We start from the raw sequence: 18,127 nt of genomic DNA, 5'->3' as shown, positions 1-18,127 counted from the left end.
CTTCTCCCAGCCCTACCACCCCCACCCCCCCAAAAAAAACAAAAGCCTTGTGGAACCCAATCAGAAAAAGCTCAGAAAAAGGCCAAGCTGATAAAATAATGCAGCATGTCATCTGATTACCTTGGAGGAAGTCATCAAATAGCAGGATGGCTGTCCATAAAAGTGGACTTCCATCATGGAACATATTAGATGTAGTCCCCAAGGGATCGATGACAGGACTGTTTCTACATGAAAATAATAATAATAATGGCATTTATTAAGCACTTACTATGTGTAAAGCACTGTTCTAAGCGGTGGGGAGGTTACAGGGTGATCAGGTTGTCCCACAGGGGGCTCACAGTCTTAATCCCCATTTTACAGATGAGGTAACTGAGGCACAGAGAAGTTAAGTGACTTGTCCAAAGTCACACAGCTAACAATTGGCAGAGCCGGGATCTAAACCCATGACCTCTGACTCCAAAGCCTGTGCTCTTTCCACTGAGCCATGCTGCTTCTCTCTCATAAAGACAGGTGCCCACTCCACAGGTGCAACCACCCCCACAGCTTTTTGAGCTGGATTCCCAGCCTCACTTACCTCAGTTCCCTCTGACAAAGCCTGAGGGGTTCCAATCAAGACTGACTGACTTTCTGGTCCGTTACCTCTTTGAAGTGTATTTTTTGGGTTTGGGTCTTTTTTTAATGGTATTTGTTAAGCACTTACTACGTGCCAGGCACTGTGCTAAGCACAGTCTTGATCCCCATTTTACAGATGAAGTAACTGAGGCACGGAGAAGTGAAGTGACTTGCCCAAGGTCACACAGCAGACAAGTGGCAGAGCCAGGATTAGAACCCACGTCCTTCTCAGTACCCAGCCTGTGCTCTATTAGGACTTGCTGCTTCCCTTCCAGTTCCCAACCCCATAAAAGCCCTACCACATTTCCATTCCTGCCTTCAAAATGAAAAGTTGGGACCTATGTTCATCAATTATCAGGACAAAGAAGCAGGCAGTGAAGTCTCCAAATTTGTCGATGATTCTCCACTCTTCCCCTGGAATTGAAATGTCATGCACATACGATTTTTGTTATGAATTTACTATATGCCAAGCATTTTACTAAGCACTGGGGTAGATACAAGATAATCAGGTTGGATATGGTCCCTGTCCCACCTGGTGCTCACAGTCTAAGGGGGAGAGGGAACAAGTACTGAATTCCCATTTTATAGATGAGGAAACTGAGGCATGGAGAAATTAAGTGACTTGCCCAAGGTCACACGGCAGGTAAACTGCAGAGCCAGGATTAAAATTCAGGCCTCCTAACTCTCAGATCCATGATCTTTCCATTAGGCCAAACTGTCGAGGAAGATAAGCTGCTGAAAGAACACATGAAGATTAAATTGTAAATCCTTGAGAATTGTGATCATCTGTATCATGTTTCTTGCTTCTTTTGCACTCTCCCAAACATTTAATACACTGCTTCACTCTCAGTAGGCACTCAATAAGTACCATTTAGGAAGATGAGGGAAAGGATAAAAACGGTGGCAGATGGGTTCTGGTGCAAGAGTAGACAAGGTCTAAGAAAAAAATAATCCAAATACATAAATGATGATGGACTCTGAGCTATCAGTCAAAATTCAGGAAATAACACATAATAATAATAATAATAATAATTGTGGTGTTTTGTTAAGTGCTTACTATGTGTCAGGCATCGTACTGAGCACTGCGGTTGATACAAGCAAGTTGGGTTGGACACCGTCCCTGTCCCATATGGGGTTCATAGTTTCAATCCCCATTTTACAGATGAGGTAACTGAGGCACAGAGAAGTGAAGTGACTTGCCCAAGGTCATAGAGCAGACAGTTGGTGGAGTCAGGATTAGAACCCATGACCTTCTGACTCTCAGGCCCATGTTCTAGCCACTATGTTGTCAACTGTTCCTTCAAATCTTTGGCTCAGTATACAACAATAGCAGCTAGTGTGCTGGGCATCTGGAAGGCCGGAAGAAATAAAACAGAGGAATAGATTTTTGCCTGATATAACATCATGGAGCATCCACACCTGGAATATAGCAAGCGAAGCTTGTCACCACGTCTCTTAGAAAGAATGAAAGAGGAGAGAAGAGCGACAAAATAATACGGGACATGGAACAGCTTCGGGGTAAGGATGGCTTAAGGCTCCAGCCTGGAACGATGAAGGTTAAGAGGAGACACAACTAAAGTTTATAAAAAATAATAAAGGGGGTGGACAAGGCCAACTTCAAATTGTTATTCACCAAATCCCGTACGCCAGGTCAAGCTTAAAGGTGATAGGGTCAAAACAAGCAAAAGGAAACACTTTTTCACACAGTGGGTGGTAAGCATATGGAATTTGTTACCACAGAAGGTGGTAAAAATATCAATAGGTTTGAAAAGATATGGCTTCATTCGGGGATGAGTGGCCTGAAATGGGTTACTAGAGGGGAAAGTTGAGGAATGCAGAGAAGAAACAAGGTAAAGCTGTGACGTGGTCCCTCCCTAAACAATAGAACGGATGTCAGGGCAGGCAAACATCCTCAAGCATGCTATGGCCACCCTATAGTCACAGCCACAGACAAGGAGGATCTCTAAGGGTGAAGGGAAAGTCAGGAGGACAGGGTTTGGGTGGGAAGATGAGGTGTTCTGTTTTGGACATGTTTCATTTGAGGTGTCAGTGGGCCATCCAAGTAGAGATGTCCTGAAGGCAGAAGGAAATATGAGATAGCATGGAAGGAGAAAGGTCAAGTCTAGAGATGTAGATTGGGGAATCATCCGCATAGAGAGAGAGAGTTGAAGCCCTGGGAGCGAATGAGTTCTCCAAGGGAGTGGGTGTAAATGGAGACTAGACAGGGACCCAGAACTGAGCTGTAAGGAACTCCCTCAGTCAGGGGGTGGGAGGCAGAAGAGGAGGCTGTGAGAGAGACTGAGAATGAGGAGCCAGAGAGATAGGAGAGGACATTGTCAGTGAAGCCAAGATTGGGTATTTCCACAGTTTTGAAGGCGGCTGAGTGGTCGATGAGGATTAGGATGGAGTAGAGGCCACTGGATTTGACAAGAAGGAGATCACTGGTGACCTTTAAGAGGGCAGTTTCCGTGGAGTGAAGAGGGTGGAAGCCAGATTGGAGAGGATCAAGGAGCGAGTTGGAGGAGAGGAAGTGGAGGCAGCAGGTATAGACAATTTGCTCAGTAGACATAGGTGGTCGGAAAAATGTTTTGAACAAAACATTAAAAAAAAAGCATTAGTCTGAGGAGCAGTATGGCCTAATGGAAAGAGCACGGGCTGGGGAGTCAGAGGATCTGGGTTCTAATCCCGGCTTTGCCACTTGCATGCCGTGTGACCTTGGACAAGTCAATTAACTTCTCTATGTTTTAGTTTCTTCATCCGTAAAATGGAGGTTAAATACCTGTTTCCCTTTCTACTTAGACTATGAATCCCAGCTATGACGGGGACTGTGTCTGACCTGATTAACCATAACTACCCCAACACATGGAACAATGCTTGACCCGGTGTAAGAGCTGAACATATGTTATTGTTATTATTATTATTATTATTATTATTATTATTATTATTATTATTATTATTATTATTCCAGGTTCTACTCCCAGCTCTGCAAACTGCTTGCTGGGTGACCTTGGTTAAATCACATAACTTCTCTGTGCCTCAGTTTCCTCTTCTTTAGAAAAGGTTTTCAATACCCTTTCTGTTTCCTGCTTAGACTGTGAGCCCCATGTGGAATATGAACTGTGTCCAACCTGATTACCCCGTATCTATCCCAGTGTTTAGTACAGTGCTGGAAACATAGTAAGCACTTAACAAATACCATAATTATGCTTATTTTAGAAAATTTCTCTTTAGATCACCACTTTCTTCAGCCATAACGTTAGCTCAGTAAACAAATAAAATTATGTTGGCGTCATCATCGCTCAAGATTCGAACCTTCTATCAGGAAAGGGCTTTTTCAGGGATGGTTCTATGGTTCCTGGGAATCCGACCCCACTTCTGAGAGGTCTCACATCTTCACCACCTTCTTGCATGTTTCCTGGCTCGAAAGCAACAAGTAGTTGGGCCGTGATAACCAAACTTACAGTAGCAAGGCCTGGGGCTTAGCTTTTTTGCAGCCCTGGGTGGCCAGCCCAAATCATTCTGGGATATGCATTCTTAGCAGTTTTTTTCTGTTTACCAGATGACATCACTCCAACTACTTGTCCCAGAAATGCTTGTGGTAAAGAGGCTCTCTCCACTCACTCACTCGTAAATGCAGTCGCATTTATTTAGGGCTTACTGTGTGCAAAGCACTGGACTAAGCACCTGGGAGAGTACAGTATAACAATAAACAGACACATTTGAGAAGCAGCGTGGCTCAGTGGAAAGAGCACGGGCTTGGGAGCCAGAGGTCACGGGTTCTAATCCCGGCTCTGCCACTTGTCAGCTGTGTGACTTTGGGCAAGTCACTTAACTTCTCTGGGCCTCAGTTACCTCATCTGTAAAATGGGGATTAAGACTGTGAGCCCTACAAGGGACAACCAGATCACCTTGTATCCCCCCTCAGCGCTTAGAACAGTGCTTTGCACATAGTAAGCACTTAACAAATGCCATTATTATTATTATTTGCTGCCTACAATGAGCTTACAGTCTAGAGACTGTAGGCTCTACATTCTTGACTCCTACATTAGGTCTCAGATCCTCTAATAAGCAGCATCCTCTGGGAAGCAGCGTGGCCTAGTGGATAGAGCCCGGGCCTGGGAATCAGGAGGACCTCGGTTCTAATCCCTGCTCTGCCCCTTGTCTGCTGTGTGACCTTGGGCAAGGTCACTTCACTTCTCTGTGCCTCAGTTACCTTATCTATAAAATGGGGATTAAGACTGTGAGCCCAATGTGGGACAGGGACTGTGTCCGATCCAATTACCTTGTATCTACCCCAGCACTTAGTACAGTGTCTGGCACATAGTGAGCACTTAAAAAATACCACAATTACTATTACTATTATTATTAGTAGGATAGCCTAGTGGAAAGAGTATGGGCTTGGGTGTCAAAAGCCCCAGGTCCTAGATCCACCTCTGCCACTTGTCTGCTATGTGGCTTTGGGCAAGTCACTTAACTTCCCTGTGCCTCAGTTTCCTCTTTTGTAAAATGGGTATTCGATACCTGGTCTCCCTCTTATTCAGACTGCGAGCCCCATGTGGGACAGGGACTGTGTCGCACCTCACGAACTTGTATCTACCCCAGTGCTTAGTACAGTGCTTGGCACATAGTAAGTGCTTCACAAATACCACAGTGAGACTGGCTCAATTCTTTGATCAAGAGAATCTTACTTTATTTGTATTAACATCACTACTACCTCTGAAATTCAGACCTTACTAATCCCAATTCTTATTGGTGGCCCATTGGTAAACAAGTGTATTAGACTGTAAACCTTTCAAGGGTAGGGACCATGTCATCTAGTTTTATTGTACTATTCCAAGTGCCCTGTCCAGTGCTCTGCATACAGTAGGCATTCAATAAGAGCTGTTGATGATGTTGAAGTCAGCAGGAAACAAACAAGATGTAAAAGAGAGAGAGAGAGCAGAAGGTAAAGGAGAGAGAAAGAAAGGGAAGACATTGAAAGAGTTGGATTTGTTTTTTAAAAATAACTGGTTTTGCAATTTCCCATTCTTGGAATGCCCCTATCTGCCCCAGCCCTCTCTCAAACCCCACCATTGCCATCCTCATGTGGCTCTATGGTATGCCGGGGCAAAGCTTCTTGGTGACAGTTTTGCAGTCAGCAAGATTCAGAAAGTCCTCTCTAAATTATGTGCTTTTGCACTCGCGCACAAAGCAAATTGACCCCACAGGTATAATTTACTCCTCCAGACTGACTAACTTTGCAATTTCCTTCCTTTTGTCCATCTCTTCGAGGTAGATGATAGCTCATTGTCCTTGCTCATATGTAGTTTAAGAAAAAGGGAACGATGCTGAGCTCCCATATGTTACTCTATCATGAAAGGCAAGTGCTATTTTTCACTTAAAAATGAATTTTTCTTCCACTTTTAAAAAATGACTAGAACTGCCTGCTAGCTTTTAAATGGGGCAGGACATGTTTTCTGCAATATCGTGGCTCTAGTGCAAGTCCAGAATAGGTGGATCCCAGTCTGACCAAGGCCCAACCTGTGAAGACTCAGGCGCAATTTTCAAGGGACCTTAACCCTTGTACCTCAGGAGGCAGAAGCTCCATGAATACTGATGTCAAGAAGTCATTATACATTCATTCATTCATTCAATCGTATTTATTGAGCGCTTACTGTGTGCAGAGCACTGTACTAAGCACTTGGGAAGTACAAGTTGGCAACATATAGAGACGGTCCCTATCCAACAGTGGGCTCACAGTCTGGGGGGGGGGGGGGGGGTCCACCCCAGTGTTTAGTACAGTGAATGGCACTTAGGAAGCGCTTAACAAATACCATTATTACTATGATTACGGGTGAAATGAGCAGAACCCAGGCCCTCCATTCTCGGCAGGGACCCCCATGTTGGCCAGAGAGCATGTTCAGTCCTTGCCCATGTGTACTCTTCCCCAACGTTTAGTACAGCACTGCACACCCAGCAGGCACTCAGCCCATACCATCACTCCTGCTAGAGATCGCGGAGCAAGGTGGGGGTGGTGTAGAGAGCGCTTAGTACAGTGCTCTGCCCACAGTAAGTGCTCAATAGTGGTAATGGTGTTTTCCAAAGGTGGGAAGGAACCCCACCAGAAAGAAGACAAAACCAAGAAGGAGAGAAAGGGAATGTTGACTTGTGCCACGCAGTCATTTCACTTGTTTCCAATCAATCAATCAGTCAATCGTATTTATTGAGCACTTATTTTCTGCAGAGCACTGTAATAAGCGCTTGGGAGAGCACAGTACAACAGAGTTGGTAGATATGTTTCCTGTCCACGACGAGCTTACAGTCTAGAGGGGGAGACAAACGTTAGCATAAACAAATCATTTAGAATATATAATTTACAGATATGTACATAAGTGTTGGGGGGTTGAGGGTGGGGGGGGATATCAAATGCCCAAAGATCACAGATCCAAGTGCATTGATGATGCAGGAGAGAGAGGTATCTGGGGAAAAGCGGGTTTAATCGGGGAAGGCCTCTATTCACTTTTGAATCAACATAATTTTTTGTCAGTTCCCTCCTTGGGACTTTAGGGGCTTATACTCTTTATCTATCTATCTGACCCAGCCCCTAGAAAGGGTGAGAGTGGTGGCTGGAAACAACCTGGAGGTTCAACATGGCATTCAGAAACAGGGAAGGAGGTGGAGAGGCATACAACCATTAGGTCTCGATGGGCCTGAATGGGACAACCTCTTGGAGAGTGAAAAGAATGTGGAATCTTCATTCATCCAATCGTATCTATTGAGCACTTACTGTATGCAGAGCACTGTAATAAGTGCTTGGGAAGTACAAATCGGCAACATATAGAGACAGTCCCTACTCAACAACGGGCTCACAGTCTAGAAAGGGGAGACAGAAAACAAAACAAAATAAATCTTCCCAAGCCTTCAAGAACACTATCATCAACAGCATTGATTGGGTGTCTTCTGGGTGCAGAGCCTGTAGTAGGACTACGAGAATATACAATGGCTGTAAAACCCACAGTCCCTGCTGTTAAAACACTCTCATGGCAGAGGCAAGTGGACACAAACTGCCAAATATACAATAAATAAAAGAATGAGAGCATAGGTGTTGCCTAGTGGATGGAGCATGGGCCTGGAATTCAGAAGGCCCCGGGTTCTAATCCCAACTCCACCACTTGTCTGCTGTGTGACCTTACACAAGTCACTTCACTTCTCTGTGCCTCGGTTACCTCATCTGTAAAGTGGAGATTAAGACTGTGAGCCCCAAGTGGGACACGGACTGCGTCCAACCTGATTAGCTTGTATCTACCCCAGCACTGTCCTCTGATAATAATAATAAGCTCATTATGGGTAGGGCATGTGCCTGTTTATTGTTGTATTGTATTCTGCTAAGCACTTAGTACAGTGCTCTGCAGGCAGTAAGCGCCCAATAAATACGACTGCATTTACTGTATGCAGAGCAGTAAGCACTTGGGTTTCTATGGTGTTTCCAGTGACAATGTATAGATCCGAATGCTGGACAGTGAAAAAACAGGATTGATAGAACATAGATTCTTTTGAAATGTGGTGTTGGAGAAGGTTTTTGTGAATACCATGGACTGCCCGAACAACAAACAAATGGATTTTGGAGCAAATTAAACCAAAGTGGTCTTTGGAAGGCCAAATGACCCGACTTAGATTACCATATTTTGGACACATAATCAGGAGGACTACTTTGCTGGAGAAGAAACTAATGCTAGGAAAAGTCCAGGGAAAATGTGGAAGAGGCAGACCAGCAGCTAGATGGATAGAGACCATAACAACGATAACAGAAGAACCATTAGAAAGGTTGTGGATTATGGCAGAGGACAGGACGTTCTGGAGAAAGTATATCCATGGAGTGGCTATGAATCGGAAATGATCGATGGTACTTTTTATTTTTTTTAAGCACTTCGGAGAGTACAAAACAATAGACTTGCTAGACATGGTCCCTTGCCCACAAGGAGCTTACAGTTTAAAAATCAACAGTTATGCACACATGAGTAGTCAGCTGGCTGTTGGTATGATCAGAAAGGTGTGGGGGTGAGTCATGGGGAGTCATGTGTTAGTCTTGGAGGAACGGGATTTTTAGGAAGGTTTTGAAGGTGGGAAGGATGTGATTTGATGGGGTAGGGAGTTCTCTGGGAGCGGAAAGACATAGCAGTGAGTTGGAGAGGGATAGTTTATGAGTGAGGCACAGTTAAGGTAAATTTAGGAGATTTAATTTGGGAGGAGCAAAGAGTATGAGTTGGGATCAATCAGTCAATTAATGGTTTTTATAGAGTGCTTACCGCGGGTAGAACACCATCCTAAGCACTTAGAAGAGTACAATAAAACAGAGTTGGTAGGCACATTCCCTGCCCACAAGGAGATTAGCGTCTACAGGGAATAACAGGAGAGAAGAGAGCAGACAAGAGCAGGAAAGAGGTAGACACCTGGTGGGGAACATATTTGGTATTACATTTGGGGCCAGCTAAGACTAGGGGAATATATTTCCTGCCTTCTTCAGTCTGGGACTAAAATCTGTTGCATTGTACTTTCTCAAGCTCTTAATAAAGTGCTGTGTTCACAGTAAGTGCTCAATAAATAGCATTGAAATCTAAAACTCTACATATCTAAGACTGAGCTCCTTATCTTCCCTCCCAAACCCTGTCATCTCCCTGACTTTCCCGTCAGTGTAGACGGCACTACCATCCTTCCTGTCTCAGCAGCCCGCAACCTTGGTGTCATCCTTGACTCCGCTCTCTCATTCACCCCACACGTCAAATCCATCACCCAAAACCTGCTGGTCTCACCTTCACAACATCACCAAGATCTGCCCTTTCCTCTCCATCCAAACCGCTACCTTGCTGGTTCAATCTCTCATCCTATCCCAACTGGATTACTTCATCAGTCTCCTTTCTGATCTCCCATCCTCCTGTCTCCCCCTGCTTCAGTCTATACTTCACTCTGCTGCCCGGATTACCTTTGTACAGAAACGCTCTGGGCATGTCACTGCCCTCCTCAAAAATCTCCAGTGGTTGCCTGTCAACCTACGAATGAAGCAAAAACTCCTCACTCTCGGCTTCAAGGCTCTCCATCACCTCGCCCCCTCCTACCTCACCTCCCTTCTCTCCTTCTACAGCCCAGCCCGCACCCTCCGCTCCTCTGCCACTAACCTCCTCACTCTGCCTCGTTCTTGCCTGTCCCGCTGTCGACCCCCGGCCCACGTCCTTCCCCTGGCCTGGAATGCCCTCCTTCCACACATCCGCCAAACTAGCTCTCTTCCTCCCTTCAAAGCCCTACTGAGAGCTCACCTCCTCCAGGAGGACTTCCCACTGAGCCCCCTTTTTCCTCTCCTCCTCCCCTCCCCATCACCCCCCTCCCTCCCTCCCTCCGCCCTACCCCTTTCCCCTCCCCACGGCACTTGTATATATCTGTACATATTTATTACTTTATTTTACTTTTACAAATTTACTACTCTATTTTATTAATGATGTGCATATAGCTATAATTCTATTTATTCTGATGGTTTTGACACCTGTCTACTTGTTTTGTTTTGTTGTCTGTCTCCCCCTTCTAGATTGTGAGCCTGTTGCTGGGTAGGGACAGTCTCTATATGTTGCCGACTTGTACTTCCCAAGCGCTTAATACAGTGCTCTGCACACATAAATACGATTGAATGAATGAATGATGACTGAGGGGAAGAAAATGTTGAGATGTTCGTTCTGGGGTAGGTTTGGAGGTGGGTCTGGTAATACGTTCAAGGCCCAATTTCTACTAATTTTCATTGCATGGCTATTTTAGCCTTATCCTATTTACATTGAGTCCTATGTGGAACAGGGACTGTCCCCACTGTGATTATTCTGTATCCACCCCTATCGCTTAAACATGAAAAGTGTTTAATAGATATCATTATTACAATTATTATTATTATTTGATCCCAAACCTGAATTTCTACAAAAAAAATGAGTTTCAAATACATGCTTGTCTCTAAACAGCGAACACCTACTTAGTGACTTTTCTAAGCCCCAGTACTGAATTTCAGGAAGAGATTTTGCCTAAATCTTCATTCAGCTAGTGTAGGAATAAATACACTCTCTAAATGTTGCATAGCAATGGCTATAACAATGGCAAGTATGCATGCCTTGCTCATTTGGAGCAAAGCTTCAATGGCAGGTAAATTTCAATTTGTTTGTCACTTCCTATTACAGAAACATATGAACAGAATGTTCATTATCTAAGAAGCTGAAATGGAGTGTTTGCTCTGTGACAAAATAATAAGGTTGGATGGATCTGGGGCAAAAATGGTAATAGAACCCCTTCTCTGGAAAGGTGGTCAAACATAAACTTATTTGCTTTGAAGCTTCACACTTTTTCACTGACTGCTTACTGTGTGCAGAACACTGTACTAAGCATTTGATAAAGCAGAATATAATAGAATTGGTAGACACTGTCCCTACCCACAAGGATTTTAGACATTAAAGTAAGTTACAGATATGAGAAGCGGCGTGGCTCAGTGGAAAAAGCACGGGCTTTGGAGCCAGAGGTCATGGGTTCAAAACCCGCTCCGCCACTTGTCAGCTGTGTGACTTTGGGCAAGTCACTTAACTTCTCTGTGCCTCAGTTCCCTCATCTGTAAAATGGGGATTAAGACTGTCACCCCCCCCCCGCCATGGGACAACCTGATCACCTTGTAACCTCCCCAGCACTTAGAACAGTGCTTTGCACATAGTAAGTGCTTAATAAGTGCCAACATTATTATTATTATAGGGGAAATGGCAGAATGAAAGGGTATGTACGGAAGTGCTGTGAGGCTAAGGGTGGGGTGACTATCAAGTGCTGCTTAGTCATGGAAGGCCTCTTGGAGGAGATGTAACTTGGGGAGGGTTTAGAGTCGGGGGTGTATACTGGTCTGTCAGATATGAAGGGGGGAGAATTCTAGGACAGAGGAAAGACATGGGCAAGGGGTCAGAGGTTAAAGAGATGAGACTGAGGTACAGCGAGTAGGTTGATGTTGAGGAGCAAAGCGTGCAGGCTGCATTGTAGTAGGAAATCCGTGAGTTAAGGTAGTAGGAGGAGAAACTATTGAGTACTTTAAAGCCGATGGTAAGGAGTTTCTGTTTGATGCAGAGGCGGGTGAGCAACAGTCTTCAATATCCATACTTTCATCAGTGTTATACTTCCTATCCCAAATGTGTGTGTGTGTGTGTGTGTGTGTGTGTGTGTGTGTTGTGTGTGTGTGTGCTGGAGTGGGGGGAGGAGTTGTCAGTGTATATACACATGTGAGCAAAGGAGCATGGTTGTCAGGACGGTAATTAAGGTTGAATATATCTTCTCAACAACTTTGTACATTCAATATTGCCAGTGCTAGAAAGATCTGGATCCAAAGAAAAATGAATTTTAAGATCATTTCCCAGTTGATTTGTGTTTGTCTTTATTATATCCTCAGTTTAAAAACCTGCTAGAACTGCCGGCTTTACTTCTGGTCTATTCGAACTTGCCTGAGAATTTACTTCCTACAGCCATGCAAATTAGCATAAGGCCAGGACCTGAAAGAAATTAGATTAAGCCTAAAAGAAATCGGACTGAGGGCAAGTAAGAATTTTAATGAAAACTGTAAGCATGATGCTGTATTTCTCCAGGCTACTGAAAATTGCTATCGCATTCATCATCACAATGACGTTGGTTAAGTATGGGAAGAGTTAGGGAAAATTGTTTCTTTTTTAGAAAAAAAATATTCAAAATGGTTCAAGAACCTAAGGAGAGGTGTTGAACAAATAGCCAAAGAAGCAGTTTTCAAATTTTCTGAATTACTCCGAAAACGAAAGATACTATGACTGGTGATCAATTTTCATTTTACCCAAAAAGACAAAAGAAATAATCAGTTTTTGAAGCCTGTCGTCTTGTCACATATATTACATTCTTAGTTTCCAAAAATAAGATAATGTAATTAAAGGTTTTCATTTACAGAAAATTGTTTCTAATTGATTAACTATTTTTAAAGCCTTGTTTTTCAAAATGCTCAGAAGAGATTTAAAAAAATGTGACAAGTAGTTCCTGAATACAATAATAAACTGTGGAAACAGTCAAACACAAAATAAATGACACCCTGGATACGTAGGAGTACAAAAAGTAATGTATTCCCTGTTCATACTCTGCCTATCATTTTTTAGGATTACAGACAATACAGGAGAGAGCAAATAAATGTATAAATCAGAAAATGAATTAGAGCTGCAGAATTTCTGCAAACAGTTCAGATTTTTGAGTCTCTCAACAATTACCATATAGCCAGAGACAAAAACAGTAACAACAACAATAATAGAATGTCTCTATTATTTCCAAAGGCATTGAAAGACATGACATACCAACTGCATATGCTTGAGGCATATGAGATTCAAAAATGATCAAGCCACAATTTGTTTCTGGGCTATTTTATATTCAGTAATTTTTAATGAAGCAACTAAATTAGGCATAACTTGGTGTGGCTTTAATGTAGTTATGATGAATATGTTTAACTTGATTAAAAATGATAAAACTGTGCAGCCTTAAATATTGTCTTAAAAGATTAACTACTGTCAACTGAAGATTTAGGAAAAGAGGGTGTTTTTTTTTTTTCAGTTGAGTGGATTCTTCCGAAAGATCATTTTCCTCAATTCAGTCCGTTTCATAAATATACTAATCAGGATTCACTCAAGCCTTCAAGGGTTTTTAAGTGAACTATAGCCCTATAAATATACAACATGTTGGTATGTGCAAACGTTTTGCCGATGTAAGTCCATCTGTGGTATAGGTACAGGCTTTGGCTTTCGTCCGTAAGGCAAGTGTAGTGAGTCATGTTTCTTTTTGTTCCCACCCCTTCAATTCTGAACAAGCTTTGGAATCACTTCTTAGCTCTCCGCAACTCTTTAACTATCCCTTTCTACCACCCAAATTTCATTCACTGAGAAATATTATCCACCAACCTTTTATTTGAAATAAAATTGCCATAATTACGGACTACTCAAGTGGTGACTTACATTTGAGGATTCCAAGGCCCTTTAAGAAATATCGACCAGCTCCTTTAAAGGAAAAAAAGAAACGTTTCCAGGCATTACCAGCTTTGTACCCGATGCCTGCATACCCCTCTCCCAAGCCCAGATGTCCACACACCCCAGAACCTCTAACTTTGAATGGCTTACCCAACTTCCAATATGTTTCATTTTCTCATGCCTACCGCATTGCCTACAGCCCCCAGACTTTCAAAATCTTCACATTCCACTTTGACAGGGAGGCAGACAAAAAAGCCCAAGACATTCAACCAGACGAAATCCGAGGTCTCAACATTTTCAAAGAAAACCGATGTTTTCAAACAAGACAGTCTGTTGCTTTGCTCGGTCTGCTCTTTAGTCGTTCTGGGAGGGGCTTTTCCTAAGAAGAGAACTGATAATAGTAATAATAAGTAATCATACAAAACTAAATACCCGCTCAGAGATGCAGGTGAAAGGGAACCGATTGAAAAGGGACTAGGAGAAGGGGTGAGGAAGATTCAGAGCCAGAGCCTCATCGGAGAGATCAAACTGTACAAGGTAGAAAGACTGGAGGAAGGGCGTAGCTTCTCTCTTTAGCTACAGAGGGGACAGAAACTGGGTTCAAACTGTACAAGGTAGAAGGACTGGGGTAAGGGCATAGCTTCTCTCTTTAGCTACAGAGGGGGCAGAAACTGGGGTCCCCTCCCTTTCCTACCCTCCCTAGGCCCCGAGTAGGACTCACTAATGAATTAGTCCATTTCAAGTGCCCAGTTGCCTGATATCGGAGAGATCAAACTGTACAAAGGTAGAAAGACTGGAGGAAGGGCGTAGCTTCTCTCGAGCTACAGAGGGGGCAGAAACTGGGTTCTAACTGTACAAGGTAGAAAGACTGGAGTAAGGGCGTAGCTTCTCTCTTTAGCTACAGAGGGGGCAGAAACTGGGGTCCCCTCCCTTTTCTACCCTCCCTAGGCTCCGGGTAGGACTCACTAATGAATTAGTCCATTTCAAGCTCCCAGTGGCCTTGGCCCCAACTCTTTCTGGCCTTCTCCCTCCTGTGCTGTCTCCTTTCCACTGTCGGCCCTTCCCCTTCTGTCCCTCCCTCCCCCGTGCCCCCCTTCCCGGCTCCGCTTCTTGGGGTGTCCCCCAAGTGGTCCCAGCCGGCCCAAGAGCAGGAGGCTACTGATTGGAGACCACGTTGACAGGGGGAGGAGCCGCAGGCTCCCGGTGCAGCCCGCCCTCTGCTATAAGCCTCTTTGCAGCTTTCCCTCTCCATCTATCTCCCTCTCTCTCTCTCTTTCTCTCTCTCTTTCTCTCTCTCTCTCCCTTCCTGAGCGTCCCTGTAACTGAACAGTGAAAATTTCACCTCGCGGATCCGCTAACAGGCGCAGATGTCATGTGAAAGCCCACATGCTCTGCCATCCACACGGCCCTCCTGCCTTTTCTTTCTGATTTTATTTTTTTTTTCGCTCTTTTCCCCCTCTGCTTTGTAACTGACAAAACCACCACCAACTCTTCAATCCAAGTGATCACAAGAGAAATCTTTGGGAGCCGGTGGTGGCATTTTTAAAGCAAAGCACGTTGGAGAGAAAGAAAAACAAAACCAAAAAAAACCCCACAGTCAATCCGGGCACCAATCAGACAACACATTTTCACCCGCCTGCAAAACCAAAACAAAAACAAACCACCATCACCACCATCCTAATAAAAACCAGTTTAAAAGCGGCGGCGGCGGCAACGGCAACCACAACAGCCTCGAAGGGATGATTTTCTCAGCAGATCCGATCTTCGGCTGCAGCCTTCACTCTTGCTGAGCGAGGATTTTTCTGTTCCGACGTCCGGGCTGGTAGCTTCATGACTGCGCTGAGTGAAGGCCCGCCACCACCATGCGAGGTAAGAGAGAGGGGAAAGGCTCAAATATAACGGATTCGGACCCTTCACCTCCGAGAGATGGGCCTTGAAGGGTCGGGGTGCTGGGCTCCACGGAGGGGAAGAAAGTAGAGGAAGAGGAAGAGGATGCATTTCACCGAGACCGCGTTGTAGAGAAGGCTGGGGAGAGTGGGATGGTTGCACAAAGTTGTGAAGTGTTGTGGATGCTGCTCGGGGGGGGGGAGAGGCGGGCTGAGAGTTCTTTGGAGAGTTGTTTGCTTTCCGCGGAGTTGCGGTGCACCTTCTTTTTGTCTTTTGCTCGCGGACAAGGGTGAGTCTGTGTTTGCGTGCGTGTGTGTGTGTGTTTTATTTCGGCAGCGTCTGTCGAGAAAATAAAGCCCCACGAGCGCGCACTCCCAGCCCTGTCAACGCTCTTGGAATGGGCGGAGGAACCACATATACACACACACAGATACACAGCGGTGCTGCCAAGGCAAATAGGGAGTGTGTGTGTGTGTGTGTGTGTGTGTGTGTGTGTGTGTGTGTGTGTGTCCGCAAAGATAGAGGGGAGGTGGGGAGGGCTTGTCTTCCTTCCTGCTTTCCCACGCCCCTCGCTTCGCCGCCGCTCCTGCTGGGGTTCGGCCTGGGGAAGCCGGGGGAGGGCCCCCGGAAAAGTTGTTTGGGAAGTTCCTTGTTTTGTCGGCGGAGCGCGGAAGCCGGCCCGTGGGTTCCTTCTGCCTTTCCGAAATAGAGAGGAAAAGGGCTGGGAAGGGAAGGGGAGGGAAAGAGATTCCTTGGAGGATACCAAGGAACCCTTCAAGGCCTTGCTGAGAGCTCACCCCCTCCAGGAGGCCTTCCCAAACTGAGCCCCTTCCTTCCTGTCCCCCTCTCCATCCCCCCATCTTACCTCCTTCCCCTCCCCACAGCACCTGTATATATGTTTGTACATATTTATTACTCTATTTATCTTGTACATATCTATTCTATTTATTTTATTTTGTTAGTCTGTTTGGTTTTGTTCTCGGTCTCCCCCCTTTCAGACTGTGAGCCCACTGTTGGGTAGGGACTGTCTCTAGATGTTGCCAATTTGGACTTCCCAAGCGCTTAGTACAGTGCTCTGCACATAGTAAGCGCGCAATAAATACGATTGATGATGATGATGATGATGATACCGGGCGCAATTAGGGCCGGCTGAGGTTATAGAGGAGAATGGAGAAGGGACGGGGGGACGGGACACCTGCTCCACCAGGGCTGCGAGGTTTACATCCCTCCACTCCCATTCTGCCTTTACACGGGACTCAAGAGAAGCAGCGTGGCTCAGTAGGAAAGAACCCGGGTTTTGGAGGCAGGGGTCATGGGTTCAAATCCCGGCTCCGCCAACTGTCAGCTGTGTGACTTTGGGCAAGCCCTCAGTTACCTCATCTGTAAAATGGGGACTGAGACTGGGAGCCCCATGAGGGACAACCTGATAATCTTGTAGCCTCCCCAGCGCTTAGAACAGTGCTTTGCACATAGTAAGCGCTTAATAAATGCCATTAAAAAAAAAAGTTTTCCGCTCCATCCGAAGGCCCCGCTCCCTCCTCCCCTCTCCCCTTTCTTCTTTCCCCCGAACTTCAAGATGACTCATTCTTTCATCGCGAAACAGGAAAGCTCCTTGCATTTCAATGTGGACCCTGGCTAGTGTGAAAGCCAAGGATCCCGCTCCTTCTTTTCCCTTCCCCTCCTTACCCCTCCCCTCCCTACTCTCTGTCTTTAGCTTCTTTATATTCCCTCCCTTCCCTCTCAGTCCCTAACCTATCCCGAATGCCCACTGCCTCCCGCCGTTCCTAACTTTGTGTCTAGGACAGCACATCACACACACACACACACACACACACACCCACCACCACCACCACCCCCCCTCAGCAGCCCGGACTCCGCGAGTTAGTGACTTTAAAGGAACCTGACCTGGAAGGCTGGGGGTCCTTGCTTCTTTCACTGCCTTTCCTCCCCTCTATTATTAATGATAATAATAGCATTTATTAAGCGCTCACTACGTGCAAAGCACTGTTCTAAGCGCTGGGGAGGTTACAAGGTGATCAGGTTGCCCCACGGGGGGCTCGCAGTCTCAATCCCCATTTTCCGGATGAGGTAACCGAGGCACAGCGAAGTGAAGTGACGTGCCCAAAGTCACCCAGCTGACAATTGGTGGGGCCGGGATTTGAACCCATGACCTCTGACTCTGCAGCCCGGGCTCTTTCCACCGAGCCAAGCTGCTTTTTTATCCTATTCTCCACCCACTCCTCGACCCTAGAGAGTAGCCTTCCCGTCTGTGGGACCTGATCACCTTGTAACCTCCCCAGCGCTTAGATCAGTGCTTTGCACACAGTAAGCACCTAATAAATGCTATTATTATTATTACTATTATTATCATTATTATTATTATTATTATTATTCCTGAGGCCTCGGCAGTAGAGTGGGTGGCTATCTGGCAAAGGCCGTTAAGCCTCTCGCCGTCCACCACCATGAGAGGCGGGCAAGGAGGCGCAGCAGGTGAGGGTGGACACACGGTCATCATCATCATCATCATCATCAATCGTATTTATTGAGCGCTCACTGTGTGCAGAGCACTGTACTAAGCGCTTGGGAAGTACAAGCTGGCAACATATAGAGACAGTCCCTACCCA

General features: G+C 45.4%; 1 protein-coding gene across 1 annotated transcript in view; it reads left to right on the top strand.

Annotated features, from left to right (window-relative positions):
• Nucleotides 1-14,972: 14,972 nt before the first annotated feature.
• Nucleotides 14,973-18,127, top strand: part of RORB (RAR related orphan receptor B) — a 190,509-nt gene continuing 187,354 nt past the window's right edge. The window contains exon 1 of the mRNA XM_038769770.1: nucleotides 14,973-15,485. Coding sequence (XP_038625698.1) covers nucleotides 15,479-15,485 — 7 coding nt within the window. The 5' untranslated portion in view covers nucleotides 14,973-15,478. The remainder of the gene's footprint in view (nucleotides 15,486-18,127) is intronic.

The sequence above is a fragment of the Tachyglossus aculeatus genome, chromosome X4 (genome assembly GCF_015852505.1).
Source record: "Tachyglossus aculeatus isolate mTacAcu1 chromosome X4, mTacAcu1.pri, whole genome shotgun sequence".
NCBI classification, from domain to species: Eukaryota; Metazoa; Chordata; class Mammalia; order Monotremata; family Tachyglossidae; genus Tachyglossus; species Tachyglossus aculeatus.
The sequence above is the reverse complement of the archived record's forward strand: the minus strand, read 5'-3'. Positions and strand labels throughout refer to the sequence as shown.